The sequence below is a fragment of the Chelon labrosus genome (genome assembly GCF_963514085.1).
Source record: "Chelon labrosus genome assembly, chromosome: 3".
Taxonomy (NCBI): Eukaryota; Metazoa; Chordata; class Actinopteri; order Mugiliformes; family Mugilidae; genus Chelon; species Chelon labrosus.
This window is the reverse complement of record NC_140339.1, coordinates 349,087-370,695: the sequence shown is the minus strand read 5'-3', so window position 1 is coordinate 370,695 and position 21,609 is coordinate 349,087. Positions and strand designations below refer to the sequence as shown.

Below are 21,609 nucleotides of genomic sequence, written 5' to 3'. Positions count from 1 at the left end.
GTTAAAGGAATTAATTACAGTTTTTAAAATAAGAGCTGAGACGTAATTAAATGTGTGACCTTGAAACATAAAAACATGATGGATGGAAGGATGAGACACACACACTCATGTCTCTGTCTCTGTGAGGACCGTCCACAGTCCCTCAGTAGAACCATGATGATAACATCTGAATCCAGGAGGAGGAGAAGGAGGAGGAGGAGGAGGAGGAGACACATCAATTATTATCTAATAATGAACACATGAACTTTCTTTTCTGGTCTTTTGTCTCATCTGGACGTCCATTTCCTCAGACGTCCTCTCAGAGACGCATCCATCACGGCGTCCTCCCTCTAGTTTAATGGTCTCAGAGACTAATGAGAGTGGTGAACACATGAATCTCCTGTCAGAGCTCAGTGTGGAGAGAAAATTCATTCATTAACTCAGAAGTTACCAGAGTGGAAGCAGAGACTGAGTTTGAGTCCTCAGAGAAGACAAAGTCAATCAGTACCAGGACAAATCAGACGGAGACGGATGTTGACTGATCGCTGGGACACTGACGCTTCAATGTTTCCTCCTGATGTTTCCTAGAGCTACTGTTAGCTGTGAGGCTAGGAAGAGCTACTGTTAGCTTGGAGGCTAGGAATAGCTACTGTTAGCCTGGAGGCTAGGAATAGCTACTGTTAGCCTGGAGGCTAGGAAGAGCTACTGTTAGCTGTGAGGCTAGGAATAGCTACTGTTAGCCTGGAGGCTAGGAATAGCTACTGTTAGCTGTGAGGCTAGGAATAGCTACTGTTAACTTGGAGGCCAGGAAGAGCTACTGTTAGCTTGGAGGCTAGGAATAGCTACTGTTAACTTGGAGGCCAGGAAGAGCTACTGTTAGCTTGGAGGCCAGGAAGAGCTACTGTTAGCCTGGAGGCTAGGAATAGCTACTGTTAGCTTGGATGCCAGGAAGAGCTACTGTTAGCCTGGAGGCTAGGAATAGCTACTGTTAGCTGTGAGGCTAGGAATAGCTACTGTTAACTTGGAGGCCAGGAAGAGCTACTGTTAGCTGTGAGGCTAGGAATAGCTACTGTTAGCCTGGAGGCCAGGAAGAGCCACTGTTAGCTTGGAGGCTAGGAATAGCTACTGTTAGCCTGGAGGCCAGGAAGAGCTACTGTTAGCTTGGAGGCTAGGAATAGCTACTGTTAGCCTGGAGGCCAGGAAGAGCTACTGTTAGCTGTGAGGCTAAGAATAGCTACTGTTAGCCTGGAGGCCAGGAAGAGCTACTGTTAGCTGTGAGGCTAAGAATAGCTACTGTTAGATTGGAGGCTAGGAATAGCTACTGTTAGCTGTGAGGCTAGGAATAGCTACTGTTAGCTTGGAGGCTAGGAATAGCTACTGTTAGCCTGGAGGCTAGGAATAGCTACTGTTAGCCTGGAGGCTAGGAATTGCTACTGTTAGCTTGAAAGCTAGGAAGAGCTACTGTTAGCTTGGAGGCTAGGAAGAGCTACAGAGACTTCCTCTCCTGAATCAGACCAGACACAGACACAGACCCAGACCCAGACCAGAGACAGACCAGACACAGACTGTGAGTCCAGACCCAGACCAGACCAGACACAGACCCAGTCCAGACCCAGTCCAGACCCAGACCAGACCAGACCCAGTCCAGAGACAGACCAGACCAGACCAGACCAGAGCAGACCCAGACCAGAGACAGACCAGACACAGACCAGACACAGACCCAGTCCAGACCCAGACCAGACCAGACCAGAGATAGACCAGACCCAGACCAGACCAGACCAGACCAGACACAGACCCAGTCCAGACCAGAGCAGACCCAGTCCAGACCCAGACCAGACCAGACCCAGTCCAGAGACAGACCAGACACAGACCAGACCAGACCAGACCAGACCAGAGCAGACCCAGTCCAGACCCAGAGCAGACCAGACCCAGTCCAGAGACAGACCAGACACAGACCAGACCAGAGCAGACCCAGTCCAGACCCAGACCAGACCAGACCAGACCCAGTCCAGAGACAGACCCAGTCCAGACCCAGACCAGACCAGAGCAGACCCAGTCCAGACCCAGACCAGACCAGACCCAGTCCAGAGACAGACCAGACCCAGACCAGACCAGAGATAGACCAGACACAGACACAGACCCAGACCCAGACCAGAGACAGACCAGACACAGACCCAGTCCAGACCCAGACCAGACCAGACCAGACCCAGTCCAGAGACAGACCAGACCAGACCCAGTCCAGAGACAGACCAGACACAGACCAGATACAGACCAGAGACAGACCAGACACAGACCCAGTCCAGACCCAGACCAGACCAGAGCAGACCCAGTCCAGACCCAGACCAGACCAGACCAGACCCAGTCCAGAGACAGACCAGACACAGACCAGACCAGACCAGACCAGTCCAGACACAGACCAGACCAGACCCAGACCAGACCAGACCAGACACAGAGAGATGGACTGGTTCTTTAATGACTTGTAAGAAACACACATTCCTGTTTCTATCACTGTGAGACCTTCCATTGACACAATGCGTCACCTAGTCCCTGACCATCCTAGACTAAGAACCTGACCAGAACCAGAATCAGAACCCTAAACTGGTAGGAACCCTGGGCCCTCATCCTCGTCTGGCAGGAGCCTGACCGTCCTGCCGCTGTAATCCGTCTTCAGGGACCTGTCACTGCAGGATAACAGAGGACTTCCTCCTGCTTCTATTTAATAACCACGGGGTCGATATGGTTCCACCGCTGCGCTGTAGTCCCACAGTCCCTGAACACATCAGAGCAGTAATGTTGGCAGATCGTCTCCAGTTCAGGACCATTTGAATGATGCCCCCCCCCCCCCCCCCGTTAAATCCCACTTTGTTTGCGTCCCTCGTCCTCTGACAGTTAAAGAAGTGACGAATGGCCATTATTATGGAAAGAAGGTTACTTTTATACACGGCTCGCGGCGCTGGGGGGGTCGCACTGGCCGCTCCATCACTGTCAGGGAAACTAATGATAAGATATCATAAGACACAGGACGGCCGTGTTAAGATGGAGTGGCCTCCCCCCGGCCTGCCTCAGCATTCATCTTGATTCTGCATCCGCTCGCACTTATTTCACTTCACACCTGCAAAAATACATCAGACGCTGGAGGCGGCTGTAGATTTATTCCTGGATAACGATGATAAAAGTCTCTTTATTTCTGCTGCTGTTTGTTTGACAGAGTGACAGGAACGCCACCGCCACCGCCACCGCCGCCGCCGCCACAACGTTTAACGTTAAATCATATGATCAACGAGCAGATGTTTCCTTTAAAATAAGACTGGATATAATAAACAGAGGACGACGCTGGTCAGTCAGTGATGCTGACGTCTGTCACACCCAGAGACTTTAATCAGCTGTTCATGGTTCTGCTTCTATATTTAGACGTTGATGAGAGGAATAAAACCTGGAGACAAGCTTCATTTAAAACAGATCAAATGAATCAACAAAGATTAAATATTTGGATCCACTGACATTTAAACCGAGGGGAGCAGAGCCGACACTGATGGAGTCATTGAACTGGTTCAGATCCATTTAATCTCAACCTGCTCAAGATTCTACCTTCATTCAGCCAAGTCACAATAAATAAAACCACACTGCTGCTCTGCAAGCTGAGACACTCTGGGACGCTCTGAGACACTCTGGGACACTCCGAGATGCTTTAAGACACTCTGAGACACTGGGACGCTCTGGGACGCTCTGAGATGCTCTGGGATGCTCTGGGATGCTCTGAGGTGCTTTGGGACACTCCGAGACGCTTTTAAGATACTTTGAGGCACCCTGGGATGCTCTGAGACGCTTTGAGACACTCTGGGACACTCTGGGACGCTCTAGGTGAGACACTTTGAGACACTCTGAGATGCTCTGGGACACTCTGAGACGCTTTGAGACACTTTGAGACACTCTGGGATGCTCTAAGATGCTCTTGGACACTCTGAGATGCTCTGAGACGTTATGAGACACTCTGGGATGCTCTGGGACGCTTTGAGACACTTTGAGATGCCCTGAGACACTCTGAGATGCTTTGAGACACTGGGACGCTCTGGGGTTTCTCTGGGACACTCTGGGATGATCTGAGACCCTATGAGACACTCTGGGACGCTCTGGGACGCTTTGAGACACTTTGAGATACCCTGAGACACTCTGGGACGCTTTGAGACACTCTGAGATGCTCTGGGATGCTTTGAGATACGTTGAGACACTCTGAGACGCTTTGAGACCCTCTGGGACGCTTTGAGACACTTTGAGACGCCCTGAGACACTCTGGGACGCTTTGGGACACTCTGAGATGCTCTGGGATGCTTTGAGATACGTTGAGACACCCTGAGACACTCTGAGACGCTTTGAGACCCTCTGGGACGCTCTGGGGTGCTCTGGGACCCTCTGGGATACTCTGGGATGCTTTGAGACGCCCTGAGACATTCTGGGACGCTCTGGGATGCTTTGAGACACTTTGAGACGCCCTGGGGTGCTCTGGGATACTCTGGGATGCTTTGAGACACTCTGAGACGCTCTGAGACACTCTGGGACAGTTTGAGATACCCTGAGACACTCTGGGACGCTTTGAGACACTCTGAGATGCTCTGGGATGCTTTGAGATACGTTGAGACACTCTGAGACGCTTTGAGACCCTCTGGGACGCTTTGAGACACTTTGAGACGCCCTGAGACACTCTGGGACGCTTTGGGACACTCTGAGATGCTCTGGGATGCTTTGAGATACGTTGAGACACCCTGAGACACTCTGAGACGCTTTGAGACCCTCTGGGACGCTCTGGGGTGCTCTGGGACCCTCTGGGATACTCTGGGATGCTTTGAGACGCCCTGAGACATTCTGGGACGCTCTGGGATGCTTTGAGACACTTTGAGACGCCCTGGGGTGCTCTGGGATACTCTGGGATGCTTTGAGACACTCTGAGACGCTCTGAGACACTCTGGGACAGTTTGAGAGACACTGAGACACTCTGAGACACTCTGGGACACTTTGAGAAGTTCTGTGAGCTGTGTTTTAATGGGGGGGGGGGGCATTAAGCACATTTTCTACATTTTCTTTGTGTGAAAAGTACAAATAAAGTCTGATTGAGTGAGATGGTCCTGGACACTTTGAGGAGCTCTGGGACGCTTGTTGAGACATTGTGGGACACTTTGAAATGCTCTGGGACATGTTGAGACACTCAAAGACCATTTGAGACACTCTGAGACACTCTGAGACACTTGTTGGGACGCTGTGGGACACTGTGGGACACTGTGGGACACTCGGAGACGGCAGTAACATGAATGTTTTGAGTTTGTGCGCTGCTGCAGCACGTTTTATTATCTTTAGTTTTAATGAGACGTGTCTCTGGACTGATGGACGGATTAGAGGCTCAGATTGTCTTCATTGAAGTCTCGGGCTCTGGCTAAGCTCTGGAAAAACAGTTTTCACCGGACACCTCCCAGATGTGAGAGGGAGGGGGCGCTGATGTGTTTGAGGAGGATTTGATTTAATTAGCGCTGACGTGAAGAAGCTGCTTCACATCAGAGTTAATCTCACAACAGAATCTAGACTAATCTCCTCATGATTGAATCTTTATTTATTGTCCCAACATAAAGTTCTGCTGCAAATATCTGCACAGAGACAAAGTCAGAGCCGCCGCCCCCGTCCTCTAAGGAGGACGACGTGAAGACACAAATAAAAGACACAGACAGTCAAAAGTAACCGGACACCTGCTGCTGAAGACTTCTGCTGTTTCTACTCGGACTGGGACACGAACCTGAATCTGAATCTGGTTTACAACAAGATAAAGAAATCAGAGTTTTAGCAAATGATTTAAAGACAAACACTGAAGATCAAGAACTAAACATTAAATAATAAAATACAAAATCAGCTTTATAGTAGATTCTGTCAAATGTGCAGCACTATGCTTGAAACTACGCTGAGACTCAACTAGTGGACGGTAAAAAATAAGTCTGTAAATACAAACACGTATAAATAAACACCACAGACTGAAGTGGATATAATAGAAATCATTCCTGTGTGTAATGAACATGAGAGAATAAAGATGTCTAAACTGCAGTGGATTGTGGGTAAATCAGGACCAGACACCATTAGTCTAACCCTAACCCTGGAGGGTGAGATGTCAACAATGATTCTTCTACTTACTAAAGTTACCTATGGAGTTCCTCAGGGTTCTGTGCTCGGACCAATACTCTTCACATTATACACGTTGCCCTTAGGAAACCTCAACCTCCGTCGACAACACCTAGCTACATTTAGCTATCAGCTGGTTAAACTCTTTGAAGACATAAAAGACAAACTGGAAAGGATGAACTAGACTGGGGGGACGTCCCGTCACGATAGGGCTGGGCTGCTGGTGGACGTCCCTTAATGCTATAGGTCTAGGCTGCTGGGGGACATCCCTTAATGCTATAGGGCTAGGCTGGGGGACGTCCCATCATGCTATAGGGCAAGGCTGGTGGATGTCCCTTAATGCTATAGGGCTAGGCTGCTGGGGGATGTCCCTTAATGCTATAGGGCTAGGCTGCTGGTGGACGTCCCTTAATGCTATAGGGCTAGGCTGCTGGTGGACGTCCCTTAATGCTATAGGGCTAGGCTGGGGGACGTCCCATCATGCTATAGGGCAAGGCTGGTGGATGTCCCTTAATGCTATAGGGCTAGGCTGCTGGGGGATGTCCCTTAATGCTATAGGGCTAGGCTGCTGGTGGACGTCCCTTAATGCTATAGGGCTAGGCTGCTGGTGGACATCCCTTAATGCTATAGGGCTAGGCTGGGGGACGTCCCATCATGCTATAGGGCAAGGCTGGTGGATGTCCCTTAATGCTATAGGGCTAGGCTGCTGGGGGATGTCCCTTAATGCTATAGGGCTAGGCTGCTGGTGGACGTCCCTTAATGCTATAGGGCTAGGCTGCTGGTGGACGTCCCTTAATGCTATAGGGCTGGGCTGCTGGTGGACGTCCCTTAATGCTATAGGGCTAGGCTGGGGGACGTCCCTTAATGCTATAGGGCTAGGCTGGGGGACGTCCCTTAATGCTATAGGGCTAGGCTGCTGGTGGACGTCCCTTAATGCTATAGGGCTAGGCTGGGGGACGTCCCTTAATGCTATAGGGCTAGGCTGGGGGACGTCCCTTAATGCTATAGGGCTAGGCTGCTGGTGGACGTCCCTTAATGCTATAGGGCTAGGCTGCTGGTGGACGTCCCTTAATGCTATAGGGCTAGGCTGGGGGACGTCCCTTAATGCTATAGGGCTAGGCTGCTGGTGGACGTCCCTTAATGCTATAGGGCTAGGCTGCTGGTGGACGTCCCTTAATGCTATAGGGCTGGGCTGCTGATGGACGTCCCTTAATGCTATAGGGCTAGGCTGGTGGACGTCCCTTAATGCTATAGGGCTAGGCTGCTGGTGGACGTCCCTTCATGCTAATGGGCTAGGCTGGGGGACGTCCCTCGTGATAGGGCTATCCTGCTGCAGGACGATGCTGAAGACGTGTCCTCCATGTCCATCCTCATCAATAACTGTGATCAGAGATGAACCGTTTCCATGGAGACAGAATCAAATGACATCAGGTGTTGAGGTCCAACCGTGGTCTCTAACGTTATAAACAGAGAGGTGGAGTAAACAGCTGGACATGGAGGAGCAGCGATGGAGGAGCAGCGATGGAGGAGCAGCGATGGAGGAGCAGCGATGGAGGAGCAGCGATGGAGGAGCAGCGATGGAGGAGCAGACATGGAGGAGCAGACATGGAGGAGCAGCCATGGTGGAGCAGACATGGAGGAGCAGCGATGGAGGAGCAGCGATGGAGGAGGAGCAGACATGGAGGAGCAGACATGGAGGAGGAGCAGACATGGAGGAGCAGACATGGAGGAGCAGACATGGAGGAGCAGCCATGGTGGAGCAGACATGGAGGAGCAGCGATGGAGGAGCAGACATGGAGGAGCAGACATGGAGGAGCAGACATGGTGGAGGAGCAGACATGGAGGAGCAGACATGGAGGAGGAGCAGACATGGAGGAGCAGCGATGGAGGAGCAGCGATGGAGGAGCAGACATGGAGGAGCAGACATGGAGGAGCAGACATGGAGGAGCAGCCATGGTGGAGCAGACATGGAGGAGCAGCGATGGAGGAGCAGCGATGGAGGAGGAGCAGACATGGAGGAGCAGACATGGAGGAGGAGCAGACATGGAGGAGCAGCCATGGTGGAGGAGCAGACATGGAGGAGCAGACATGGAGGAGCAGACATGGAGGAGCAGCGATGGAGGAGCAGACATGGAGGAGCAGACATGGAGGAGCAGACATGGTGGAGGAGCAGACATGGAGGAGCAGACATGGAGGAGGAGCAGACATGGAGGAGCAGCGATGGAGGAGCAGCGATGGAGGAGCAGACATGGAGGAGCAGACATGGAGGAGCAGCGATGGAGGAGCAGACATGGAGGAGGAGCAGACATGGAGGAGCAGACATGGTGGAGGAGCAGACATGGAGGAGCAGACATGGAGGAGGAGCAGACATGGAGGAGCAGACATGGTGGAGGAGCAGACATGGAGGAGCAGACATGGTGGAGGAGCAGACATGGAGGAGCAGCGATGGAGGAGCAGCGATGGAGGAGCAGACATGGTGGAGGAGCAGACATGGAGGAGCAGCGATGGAGGAGCAGACATGGAGGAGCAGACATGGAGGAGCAGACATGGAGGAGCAGCGATGGAGGAGCAGCGATGGAGGAGCAGACATGGAGGAGCAGACATGGAGGAGGAGCAGACATGGTGGAGGAGCAGACATGGAGGAGCAGCCATGGTGGAGCAGCGATGGAGGAGCAGACATGGAGGAGGAGCAGACATGGAGGAGCAGACATGGTGGAGGAGCAGACATGGAGGAGCAGCCATGGTGGAGGAGCAGACATGGAGGAGCAGACATGGAGGAGCAGCGATGGAGGAGCAGACATGGAGGAGGAGCAGACATGGAAGAGCAGACATGGTGGAGGAGCAGACATGGAGGAGCAGACATGGAGGAGCAGACATGGAGGAGCAGCGATGGAGGAGCAGACATGGAGGAGCAGCGATGGAGGAGGAGCAGACATGGAGGAGCAGACATGGAGGAGGAGCAGACATGGAGGAGCAGCCATGGTGGAGGAGCAGACATGGAGGAGCAGACATGGAGGAGCAGCGATGGAGGAGCAGACATGGAGGAGCAGACATGGAGGAGCAGACATGGTGGAGGAGCAGACATGGAGGAGCAGACATGGAGGAGGAGCAGACATGGAGGAGCAGCGATGGAGGAGCAGCGATGGAGGAGCAGACATGGAGGAGCAGACATGGAGGAGCAGCGATGGAGGAGCAGACATGGAGGAGGAGCAGACATGGAGGAGCAGACATGGTGGAGGAGCAGACATGGAGGAGCAGACATGGAGGAGGAGCAGACATGGAGGAGCAGCCATGGTGGAGGAGCAGACATGGAGGAGGAGCAGACATGGAGGAGGAGCAGACATGGAGGAGCAGACATGGAGGAGGAGCAGACATGGAGGAGCAGACATGGAGGAGGAGCAGACATGGAGGAGCAGCGATGGAGGAGCAGACATGGAGGAGGAGCAGACATGGAGGAGGAGCAGACATGGAGGAGCAGCGATGGAGGAGCAGACATGGAGGAGCAGACATGGTGGAGGAGCAGACATGGAGGAGGAGCAGACATGGAGGAGCAGCGATGGAGGAGCAGACATGGAGGAGGAGCAGACATGGAGGAGGAGCAGACATGGAGGAGCAGCGATGGAGGAGCAGACATGGAGGAGCAGACATGGAGGAGGAGCAGACATGGAGGAGCAGCGATGGAGGAGCAGCCATGGTGGAGGAGCAGACATGGTGGAGGAGCAGACATGGAGGAGCAGCGATGGAGGAGCAGCCATGGAGGAGCAGCGATGGAGGAGCAGACATGGAGGAGGAGCAGACATGGAGGAGGAGCAGACATGGAGGAGCAGCGATGGAGGAGCAGACATGGAGGAGCAGACATGGTGGAGGAGCAGCGATGGAGGAGCAGACATGGTGGAGGAGCAGCCATGGAGGAGCAGACATGGAGGAGCAGACATGGAGGAGGGATTGGAGGAGCAACACTCAGAGTGTAATGTGCTGTTACTGTGTGAGCTGCTCCTTCCTGTGGGCTCGGCCGATAATAGAGCGGGGCTTCAGGACTCGTCTGCCGGCGCCAACGAGGGCCCTCGACACGCCGCCGCCTTAATGCCAAACGCTCCTCGGACAAAAATTGACATCGTCTGGAGAGTGAAGCAATCAGCCGCCAGCGTTTAGGTCTGAGCCCAAACCGCCACGGCAGAGCTTGACCTTAAACAAAACTGTTATTTCATTTCTCTTCCAGACGACTCGCTAACTCCCTGGAAGAGCGGCGGCCGGCCGGGATTTGCTGCAGGTGATGTGTGGGTTTAATTCACTGATTCTCAATCTGTTTCCTCCTGTTGATATATGATGTGTTTCTCAGAGGAAAAGCTCTGGAGACGAGGACGCTGGATCAACAGCAGGATTCAGTCTGAGGAACAAACATCCACAAGAACGTAGTTTAAAGTTTGTTAAAGTTTTATTAGTCGTTTAAAGTCAGAAACACTTTTAAACCAGCAGCTTTAGTCTCCTCTATTTAAATCAGAGTGGAGCTCTGTCCGATGCACAGATCCTCCATCACTCATTCAGACCTGTAGCCCTGGCACCGGATACCAGGAGGAAGGAGGAGGAGGAGGAGGAGGAGGAGAAGAAATTACTTCAAAAAGAGAAATCTGTAGGTTTGGACTGGAGGAGGAGGAGGAAGAGGAGGAAAGGGGGAAGAGGAGCAAGAAAGGAGAGGAGGAAGTGGAGGAGGAGGAGCGTCTCCTCTAACTAATGTTAAAGCTGATTTTTGCGGCGGCTCCTCCAAGGAGCTGATAATTAAATTGGTTCTTTTTAAAGTGTTGCTCTATAAATCTGAATAAATGAAGGAGCTGATGCTCTGGAGCAGTTAATGAATATGCAGCTGTGAGTGGAGAGGTCTGCCACTGTGAACCCAGAGAATTAACATAACTACTTCCAGCATGTTCCTGAAATAATGTTCTCATTTGCACATCACTGACTTGGCTCATTCTGGGCGACGGCGTAATTAAAGAAGCTCACGTTCATTTTTAATGAAGTTTATGTTGCATCAGTCCTGACAGTAATGAGGAGAAACAAAAAGGCTGCACCACTAATTATTAATTAAATATTCATGGACCAGACCAACGCTCAGCACAAACACCAGCATTAAAGACCTGGACCTGGACCTGGACCTGGACCAGGACCTGGAATAGGACCTGGACCTGGACCAGGACCAGGACTGGGATCAGGACCTGTAACTTGTCCTAGAAACTCTGGACCACAACTAGAATCAGAACCAGAGTCTAGTATTGAACATAACCACCATGTTCTGGTGGTGGTAACCATGGTAACCTTTACTAATCATCATCAGGTGAGGAGTTTCCAGGAGGGACAGAAAAAACGAGATGAACCAAGATGGAATCAATGTGGACAGAGACCATGGAGGAGGACAAGGACATGGAGGAGGAGGAGGACATGGAGGAGGAGGACATGGAGGAGGAGGACATGGAGGAGGACATGGAAGAGGACATGGAAGAGGACATGGAGGAGGACATGGAAGAGGACATGGAAGAGGACATGGAGGAGGACATGGAAGAGGACATGGAGGAGGAGGACATGGAGGAGGAGGACATGGAAGAGGAGGACATGGAGGAGGACATGGAGGAGGAGGACATGGAGGAGGTCATGGAGGAGGAGGTCATGGAGGAGGAGGACATGGAGGAGGACATGGAGGAGGAGGACATGGAGGAGGTCATGGAGGAGGAGGTCATGGAGGAGGAGGTCATGGAGGAGGACATGGAGGAGGAGGACATGGAGGAGGTCATGGAGGAGGAGGTCATGGAGGAGGAGGACATGGAGGAGGAGGTCATGGAGGAGGAGGTCATGGAGGAGGTCATGGAGGAGGAGGTCATGGAGGAGGAGGACATGGAGGAGGTCATGGAGGAGGAGGACATGGAGGAGGTCATGGAGGAGGAGGTCATGGAGGAGGAGGTCATGGAGGAGGACATACTCCTTGTGTTGTATTTCCAGCAGACGTGATGCTCCTCTTCATCAGTTCCTGACGTTGTCGTCTGTGATCATGTGACCTCTGACCTGATGACCAGGTTTCCTCAGGTGAACCCACCTGAGCTCCGTCTCGTTCTCGTGTTCTCGTGTTCTCGTGTTCTCGTGTTCTCGTGTTCTCGTGATGAAGCAGCCAGATGTCCTGATCTCTGAGGACGGTCGGACTCATTTTTAAAAGTTCATTTTGGAGCTAATGGGTTCTGAGACGCTGCTAATTCAGCGCCGCCGTCATTACAGTGGGAGGAAAACCTCCTCATCGCTCCTGCATCTAATTGAGCTGCAGAAGTGCAGCATCAGGAGGACGGGGGATAAATAAGCAGCGCTCCCATTGGTCCCACCGAGGAGCTGCTGATGTCCCATAAATCCCAGTCAGGACACATTTAATTAAGTTACACCACGCTGAATTAGACCACGTCCAAACGGACGCCTGGGCGCCACGGTGACGGAGTAATGAGGCCCCGGATGAACGCTGGGACGGTGAGGAGGAGGAGACGGGTGGAGGAGGAGAGGAGAGGAGGAGGAGAGGAAGAGACGGGTGGAGGAGGAGAGGAGGAGAGGAGGAGGAGAGGAGAGGTGGAGGAGAGGAGGAGACGGGTGGGGGAGGAGGAGGAGAGGAGGAGAGGAGGAGGAGAGGAGAGGAGGAGGAGAGGAGGAGGAGAGGAGAGGAGGAGAGGAGGAGGAGAGGAGAGGAGGAGGAGAGGTGGAGGAGGAGGAGAGGTGGAGGAGAGGAGAGGAGAGGAGGGGGAGGGGTAGAAGGAAGGAGGAGGAGAGGAGGAGGAGAGGAGAGGTGGAGGAGAGGAGGAGACGGGTGGGGGAGGAGGAGGAGAGGAGGAGAGGAGGAGGAGAGGAGAGGAGGAGGAGAGGAGAGGAGGAGAGGAGGAGGAGAGGAGAGGAGGAGGAGAGGTGGAGGAGAGGAGAGGTGGAGGAGGAGGAGAGGTGGAGGAGAGGAGAGGAGAGGAGGGGGAGGGGTAGAAGGAAGGAGGAGGAGAGGAGGAGGAGAGGAGGAGAGGAGGAGGAGGAGGAGGAGGAGACGGGTGGGGGAGGAGGAAGAGGAGGAGAGGAGGAGGAGAGGAGGAGGAGGAGACGGGTGGAGGAGGAGGAGAGGTGAGGAGTTGATGAAGTCATCAGATCATTGAGGTCTAGAGGATGAAGACTCTGAAGCTTTAACAGAAAGAAAATCCTGGAGATGATTTAATGTTAATGAACAGTTTATTAATTAATTAATGAACAGTTTATTAATTAATTAATTAACAGTTTATTAATTAATGAATTAACAGTTTATAATAAATACTTTAATAACTTTTATTTTCTCCCGTTAGTTTAGTTTTATTTCATATTTAACATCTTATTGTTTTGTTTCATTGTTGGAACATTTCAGTTGCTTTTTATTTTTCTTTTGTTCTGAATTAAATCCTAAACGTTCTTCAGATTAATAATAAATGAGATGATCACAAACAAGAAATAAAATAATTATTAAAATAAATAGTTTCTGATCAGAGAAACAGGAAGCGATGATGAAGCTGCTGCGTTCCGTCTACGGAGAACCTCGCCACTCTCTATGAAGTCCCAGTGTAACGAACAGTTCAGAAGCCGGAAGTTCACTGAGAGTGGAACTTCTCCCCTTATTAGACGTTCTCTGGTTCAGGTTTCAAGAAGAACCAGGTCGGTTTGATGTGACCTCTGCGCCGTCACAGCTTTATCCTGTAAACATCACATGACCTTTATCAGGTGGACGAGACTCCACAGGTTTTAGTTTCACTGTTTAACGAAGTTGAACCGATGGATTAAAACTTGAAGTCTGAACTAACAGAGAAGACAACAATGTTCTCCATGTTCTCCATGTTCTCCATGTTCTTCAGAGAATAAAACGTCAGAGTCACGTCCAGACGAAACCACAGAGTCTGTGCAGCGCCCCCATCACCGCCCCCCCCGGTGGAGGAACCATCACCGCCCCCGCCCCCCCCCCCACCTGGTGGAGGAACCATCACCGCCCCCGCCCCCCCCGGTGGGGGGGGCGGGGGCGGTGTTGTAACTGAACTGAGGAGGTGTCGGTCCTGGTGGAGTAATAATCCGTCAGCCTTCCTGTTAACGAGCGCCGACGCCTCATTGGCTGCTCTTCAGACACTAATAGCTGCTCTAATTAGCATCTCTCCTGACGCCTGCTCCTCCTTCACTAATCAGCTCCACTTTGCTTAATCAGCGATTTAATTGAAGAGATCACAGAGAGACGCTGGAGCGTAAGAGACCAGCCCAGAGACACAGCCGGGAATCAAACCCGCGACCTCACAGTCTCAACCACATCCTGGACGTCTCAGGTGACCTTTGACCCTCAGATCTGTTGTGATGATTCAGTTGGTGCAGGAGAACATGAAGAACATGAAGAACACGAAGAACATGAAGACGACTGAAGGAAGAACTCTGAGTTTGAAATAAAACAGCTTCTGAAAATCTTCTCGTTTAATCTGGAACAAAGATTTAATGAAGAAATGAGAAACAGATCAAAATTAAAACCGATTTAACTAATAAACAGATAAACTAAGGTTAAATCATTAAAATAACAATTTAAGTGGGGGGGGGGGGCTGGTTAGCAACATCAAGCTAAGCTACAGAAGCTAAGCTACAGAAGCTAAGCTAACCCAGAACTAGAGGTATTTTCACCTCGGTTCTGAGCCATGAATCTGGCTACATCTGGAGAACCAATGTGATGTAGGAGAACAAACATAAAGACGTCTAACACAGATATTTATAGCTACATGCTAAGCTACACACCAGAGATATTTATTTAGTTAAAACCATCCTCCTCCTGGTTCTAGTTATTTATTTGAAAACCTCTGATGTCGAAGGAACAACTCTGATGAAGGGTCATGTGATCAACCAGGAAGTGACTGATGATTTTTTTTTTGGCCAGGTAGTGTATCTGGATGGACCTCCTTTATCTCTGATTCCAGCTCATTCTCTGTATCATTGTTTCTATAATCTTCTCCAATGTCTCCAGATTTATTTCCATCCAGTGTTTCATTCATGTTCCACCAAGATCTTGTATTGATGATGGAGAGTCTGACCACTGCACAAAGCCTTCTCCAGCACATCCCAGAGATTCTCAATGGGGTTCAGGTCTGGACTCTGTGGTGGCCAATCCATGTGTGAACATGATGTCTCATGCTCCCTGAACCACTCTTTCACAATCTGAGCCCCATGAATCCTGGCATTGTCATCTTGGAATATGATCCATTGATGGAATAACCTGGTCATTCAGTATATTCAGGTCGTCAGCTGACCTCATAATGTTGCTGAACCTAGACCTGAGCAACTGCAGCAACCCCAGATCATAGCACTGCTACCACAGGCTTGTACAGTAGACACTAGGCATGATGGGTGCATCACTTCATCTGCCTCTCTTCTTACCCTGATGCTTCTCCACTATCCTTCCAGTTTTTAATAATGCGTTGGACAGTTCTTAACCCAGTTTTAGTAGTTTCTACAATCTCCTTAGATGTTTTCTCTGCTTGATGCATGCCAATGATTTGACCCTTCTCAAACAGACGACCACAGGATGTGTCTTTAGACATGGTTGTTGAAGGAATGACAAGCTACTCATTGCATCAGTTGGGCTTAAATAACTTATTGTCAGCTGAAAGATAATCACCCATGCAGTAATTATCCAACAGGAGGTGAATACCTGTTGATTAGTTAAATCCAGGTGGAGCAGATAAAAGTTCATGAAACTAAAATAACTGGTCTCAGCTGAAGAATGAACTTTAAATTTTATTCCTGAAGATGTTGATGAAGTGAAACAGATTATTGATTAAAATGAAGCTTTTATTGAAGAAACACATTTATTAGTTTGATCAAGAGGAAGATGAAGAGGAAGATGAAGAACATGTGATAAAAGCTCTGACTCACTTCAGTCTAACTTTATTAACACAAACCATCAATACATCCTTTCATTAACTCATTTATTCTCATTAATGAAGTCGTCCAGTTAAAACGATCAAACATCAAATCGACAGATTTTAATTTCTAATAAAGTGTCAACAAATAAAATAAGAACTCCAACATGTTTCTGTTAAATCTAAAGAAACTGAGCAAACAGCAAAGATCTTTATTTTAATAAACAATAAAAGAATAAATTTAATACATCAATGAATAAGTTACAGAAACATTAAATTAAAAACAACGAAACAATAAAAGAATCAATTTATTTAATTAATTAATTAATTAATTAAATAAATAATTAAATAAACGGCTGTAAAAAGTGAGTGTGTCTGTCAATCACCAGCTCAAAGGTCAAAGGTCAGACATGTGAAAGTGTCTGACACACACACACACACACACACACACACACACACACACACACACATTAACACACTCTCTGGGATTAAAGCTGTAGATCAGTGAAATGAAATGAGACAAACATTGTTAAAACATTTTGTTTATTGATCATTAATTATTTTATTTTATTTGAAATAAACGAATAATTCAATTAAATTAGTTTAATTGAATTCATTTAATTTATTTGGTCTGTAACAAATAAATAAAACCTGATTATAGAAAGAGGAACAGCTGACTGCTGTTTAAATTATTATTATTATTATTATTATTGTTATTATTCTAATTATTCTAATAGTTCTTCTAGTTCTTAACGTCGCCATGGATCGTTCTCATATTGTTCTAATGACCGTCGGCTCGTCTCATCTGATCCTGATTCATTTTCATCTTTGTTCTTTAAATCTGAATAAATCTGTTAATTTATATCAAAAATAAAAATATCTCCAAAATCAAAAACAGGAGCTGAACAAATTAAATTAAATTAAATTAAATTAAATTCAATTCAGTTAAATTCAATTCAGTTAAAAGCTGGATGTTCAGCTCCGTTTGTTAACGTTTCAACCTAAATGAGAAGAGAATGATTTGGTTTGAAGGTGTTTGTATTATTTTATTTCATTATGTCAGAGAATCAAACTAATAATGAATTAAAGTCTGGTCTTCTCTCCTTCTTACCTCCTCCGCTTCTCTTCTCTTTTTTCCGCCTCAGCTTCAGATGAGTCTGAGTCCTGTTGTCTCACTGCGTCCATGGAAAGAAGAGTCAAGAAAACCTCAGTCAACTCCTCCTCCTCCTCCTCCTCCTCCTCCTCCTCCTCCTGGCTGGGATCATGTGATGGAGGAGAAGTGCTCCATTAATGAGCCTCCTCTCCGGGACTCTTTTCTGCTCCTGTCACCGCGTCCAGTCCTCACACGGGACTCCTCTGAGGAGGGACATGGGCGCAGCAACCGCCGCTTAGCGCCGCTCAGCAGCGCTTCACCTGCCGGGGAGCCGCAGCAGAGAGGCGGGAGGAGAGGAGGAAGGAGAGGAGGAAGGAGAGGAGGAAGGAGCCGCTGCTGCTGCTCCAACTTTCCCTCAACTTGAGAGTTTGCGCGTAAAGACGCGGCACCATGTGCGCCAGGCTCCAGGACCAGCGCTGTCTGTGCGTAAAGGCGCAGTGAGGACTTGGAGCTGTCTGGAGAAAGTTGGGAACAAGTGAGCAGAGTCTTTTCTACTGAACTGATCTCGGTCTGGTCCGGTCCGGTTCGGTCCGGTCCGGCCTGGTCCAGAGGAGCCTTAGAATGCCTCGTCCGGGCAGGAACACCTACAGCGACCAGAAGCCTCCTTACTCGTACATCTCCCTGACGGCCATGGCCATCCAGAGCTGCCCGGAGAAGATGCTCCCGCTCAGCGAGATCTACAAGTTCATCATGGACCGGTTCCCGTACTACCGGGAGAACACGCAGCGCTGGCAGAACTCCCTGCGGCACAACCTCTCCTTCAACGACTGCTTCATCAAGATCCCGCGCAGACCGGACCAGCCCGGGAAGGGCAGCTTCTGGGCTCTGCACCCCAGCTGCGGGGACATGTTCGAGAACGGGAGTTTTCTGCGGCGCAGGAAGCGCTTCAAGGTGGGCAGCATGGCGGCCTCGGACCCGCTGGCCGCCAGCAAGCCGCAGGACGCCGCGCACTACCTGCAGCAGCAGCAGGCCAAGCTGCGGCTCAGCGCGCTGCACGCCGCCGCGCACCTCCCGCAGATCCCGGCCGGATACAACCTGAGCCCCGTGTCGCAGCCGTCCGGCTTCAAGCACCCGTTCGCCATCGAGAACATCATCGCCCGAGAGTACAAGATGCCGGGGGGGCTGGCGGCCTTCTCCGCCCCCGGGTACCCCCTGCACAGCCAGCTGACCCAGGCCTGGCCGCACATGTACGGCTCCGGGATGATGGACACCGCGGCCCCCATCTCCATGGCCCCAGGTGACTACTCGGCCTACGGCATGCCTCTCAAGTCTCTGTGTCACGGGGGACAGACTCTGCCCGCCATCCCGGTGCCCATCAAACCCACGCCCGCCTCGGTGCCGGGACTCCCGGGGCTGCCCGCGCACATCCCGGCTTTCCTCGCGAACTCTCCCCAGTCTCTGAGCCCGACCTCCCCGCAGACCGCCACCGGCCAGAGCAGCCCCGCCGCGCCCGGGGAGGCGCTGCCCTCCACAGCCTCCGCAGCTCTGCAGTCCGCGGTGGCTGTGCACTGACGGGACTGACCTCTGACCTCTGACCTCTGTGACTCTGAGGATTTCAGAGGAACCTTGAACCAAATATTTCTTTATTTTGTAATAACGTGGATCTTCTCTTGTTGCTCTGATGCACTTTGGGACGTTGGTTCTTTGTCAGTGTTTGTTGCTGCTGCCGCTGCCGCCGCTGCATGCTCCTCCATCAGTGTTTGAATGTTTTTACAGTTTTTTATTTGACAGCATGAACAGTGGGTTTGTTATTCCCTGCTCCTCGTCTGCTCCTCCTCGTCTGCTCCTCCTCGTCTGCTCCTCTCTAACCTACATGTGAAATAAATCCGCTTTGTATCTGACTCGTCTCTGAACCCGTTCACTTCCTCAAACATTTTCTTTTTTACTCTAAAATATTTCCACAGTTTTCCTTTAAAATCAGAAACAATTGTTGATTTAAAATCATTTAAACTAAATCAGGATTTATTTCTTTAAACGTGATAAATGAATTTAGTTTGTCTCTTTAATTAAATCAGTTTGTTCTTATTTATCTGTTGTCATATTTAACATGTTCAGCTTTAATCTGTGTTATTTTATATTCATCATTAATTTAATGAACGTCGTCGCACAGAAACAACTGAAACTAATAAATGAATGTTTATTTGGATTAAATCTAAAGTCTTTGTTTCCTGGAATAAGTTTTAGACTCAACACAAATATTGTAATATTCTAATTATTGTAGTTAAATGTGTGAAGCTGGACTCTCTCTGCACATGAATATATTTATAAATCTAGAAGTGAATAAACATCGACACAGAAATCTTCTCGTGGTGGAAAAGATTTAAAGTCGGCTCCAGGTTTTTATCATCTGAATGAAAATAATGGAAATAAAGGAACCAGCTGATCTGATGTGAGGCCTGCAGCAGAGACACGGGACGTCCAGGATCATTTCTACAAAACAAATCTTTATTAGACTGATTTCATTGGTCGACTCGTTTCATTTAAACATTTAAACATTTAACCAGCTGACATGTTCTGGTATTATTCTGATCTACGTCTGTTTCCAGCTCATCTCATTAATCTGACTTTAGTTTTATTTTCACGTCCAGATTCATGGATTCATTATTTTCCAGACTCATCTTCTTCCTCTCAGCAGCGTCCGATCAAACGTCTCTGAACTGAAGATGAAGTCGACGCTGCGACGGTTTCTACATCGAAGCATCGGAGGAAAAAAAAGAATCTGGTTTATACAGTTTATAGTTTAGAGCAGGAAACAGCTCCTGTAATTTAATCTGGTTCATTTAATCTGGTTCATTTAATCTGGTTCAGTCTTGTCTCTGTTTACACTTTATCTTTTATTTAAATCCATTTATTTGTCTCTCACTAGTTTCCTGTGATTTCACAATAAAAGTCTGTTTCAGTGTTTTTATTTTATTCTCAGTGGAAGTTGTTTTCAGACGTCTGGTCTGTAGAGAGCAGTGAATGAGTGAATGAATGGATGAATGAATGAATGAATGGATGAATGAATGAGTGAGTGAATGAGTGAATGAGTGAATGAGTGAATGGATGAATGAGTGAGTGAATGAGTGAGTGAATGAGTGAGTGAATGAGTGAGTGAGTGAATGGATGAGTGAATGAGTGAATGGATGAGTGAGTCAGCGGCCGTGAGGATTATCTTCTCGTCTTCTCAACATTTCTCTGGTGTCAAACACAATGAGCTCCGTGGATGTGGACGTCTTTGAGTGTTGCTGTGAGACGGAGACTGTTGCTGTAAAAATGTCCCCCACCTCCTCCTCCTGCTCCTCCTCCTCCTCCTCCTCCTCCTGATCTTTGTGACCACACACGAGTTAAACAAATGACAGTTAAACAGATTCCTGCTGCAGAAAGACTCAAACACAAGAGAACTAAACGTCCTTCAGTCGGATATTTACTGAGCTCTCAGCGTGAAACAGGAGGAGGAGGAGGAGGACGAGGAGGAGGAGGAGGAGGAGGAGGAGGTGAAGTTACCAGACGCTGACTGTTTGCTCTTGAATCAGACTAAAACTTTAGGTTCAGGTTTTAAATCTGAAGACAAAGTATTTCTGTTACAACAAGACGACACAAATAAAATGTTGATTAATGTTTATTTCAGTCAACATGTCCTCAGGATGTCCTCAGGTGTCCTCAGGTGTCCTCAGGTTATCCAAAGGATGTCCTCAGGTTGTCCTCAGGATGTCCTCAGGTGTCCTCAGGTTATCCCCAGGATGTCCTCAGGTTGTCCTCAGGTTGTACTCAGGTTGTCCCCAGGTTGTCCTCAGGTTGTCCTCAGGATGTCCTCAGGATGTCCTCAGGTCTCTTTCCTCGTCCTCATCAGTCTCTCATTAGTTAAAGCTCGTCCAGCAGGGACACATCACTGGACCAGAGGATCTGAGGACAACAGGTTTAATAGAAGCTGATTTGTGGTTTTAATGCTCAAACTGATCCAACGTCTGCTCGTTTAGTCTTTATTTCTCATCATGTGATAGATTTATTCTGGTAGATATAATAAATAAACGTTGAGTCTTTAATCAGCTTCATTCAGATTCAACAAATTAACAGAAAGAGAGAAATGAATCTTTTATTTATCCACAGCAACACAAGATTAAATAAATGAAATAAAACAGACGTCACACGAACACGACAGAATAAAGATGGAAACACTGATGGATTAGACTCAGGACACTGTTGACATATATAATTATATATATACACATATAATTATATATATATAATTATATATGTATACATATATAATTATATATATATAATTATATATGTATACATATATAATTATATATATATATATATAATTATATATGTATCCATATAATTATATATATATATATAATTATATATATATAATTATATATATAATTATATATATATTTATATATATATATAATTATATATATA

The 21,609-nt window shown here is 48.7% G+C and overlaps 1 protein-coding gene across 1 annotated transcript; it reads left to right on the top strand.

Annotated features, from left to right (window-relative positions):
- The first annotated feature begins 17,443 nt into the window (after nucleotides 1–17,443).
- On the top strand, nucleotides 17,444–18,795 carry LOC311486052 (forkhead box protein B1-like). Its single transcript, XM_084541808.1, has one exon. It carries the CDS (start codon nucleotides 17,761–17,763, stop codon nucleotides 18,709–18,711), a length of 951 nt encoding a protein of 316 aa, XP_084397934.1. The 5' UTR covers nucleotides 17,444–17,760; the 3' UTR covers nucleotides 18,712–18,795.
- Nucleotides 18,796–21,609: the final 2,814 nt, after the last annotated feature.

What these genes read in the sequence shown, in the direction of transcription:
- LOC311486052 (XM_084541808.1), top strand. Translation starts at nt 17,761, where the DNA reads ATGCCTCGTCCGGGCAGGAACACCTACAGCGACCAGAAGCCTCCTTAC.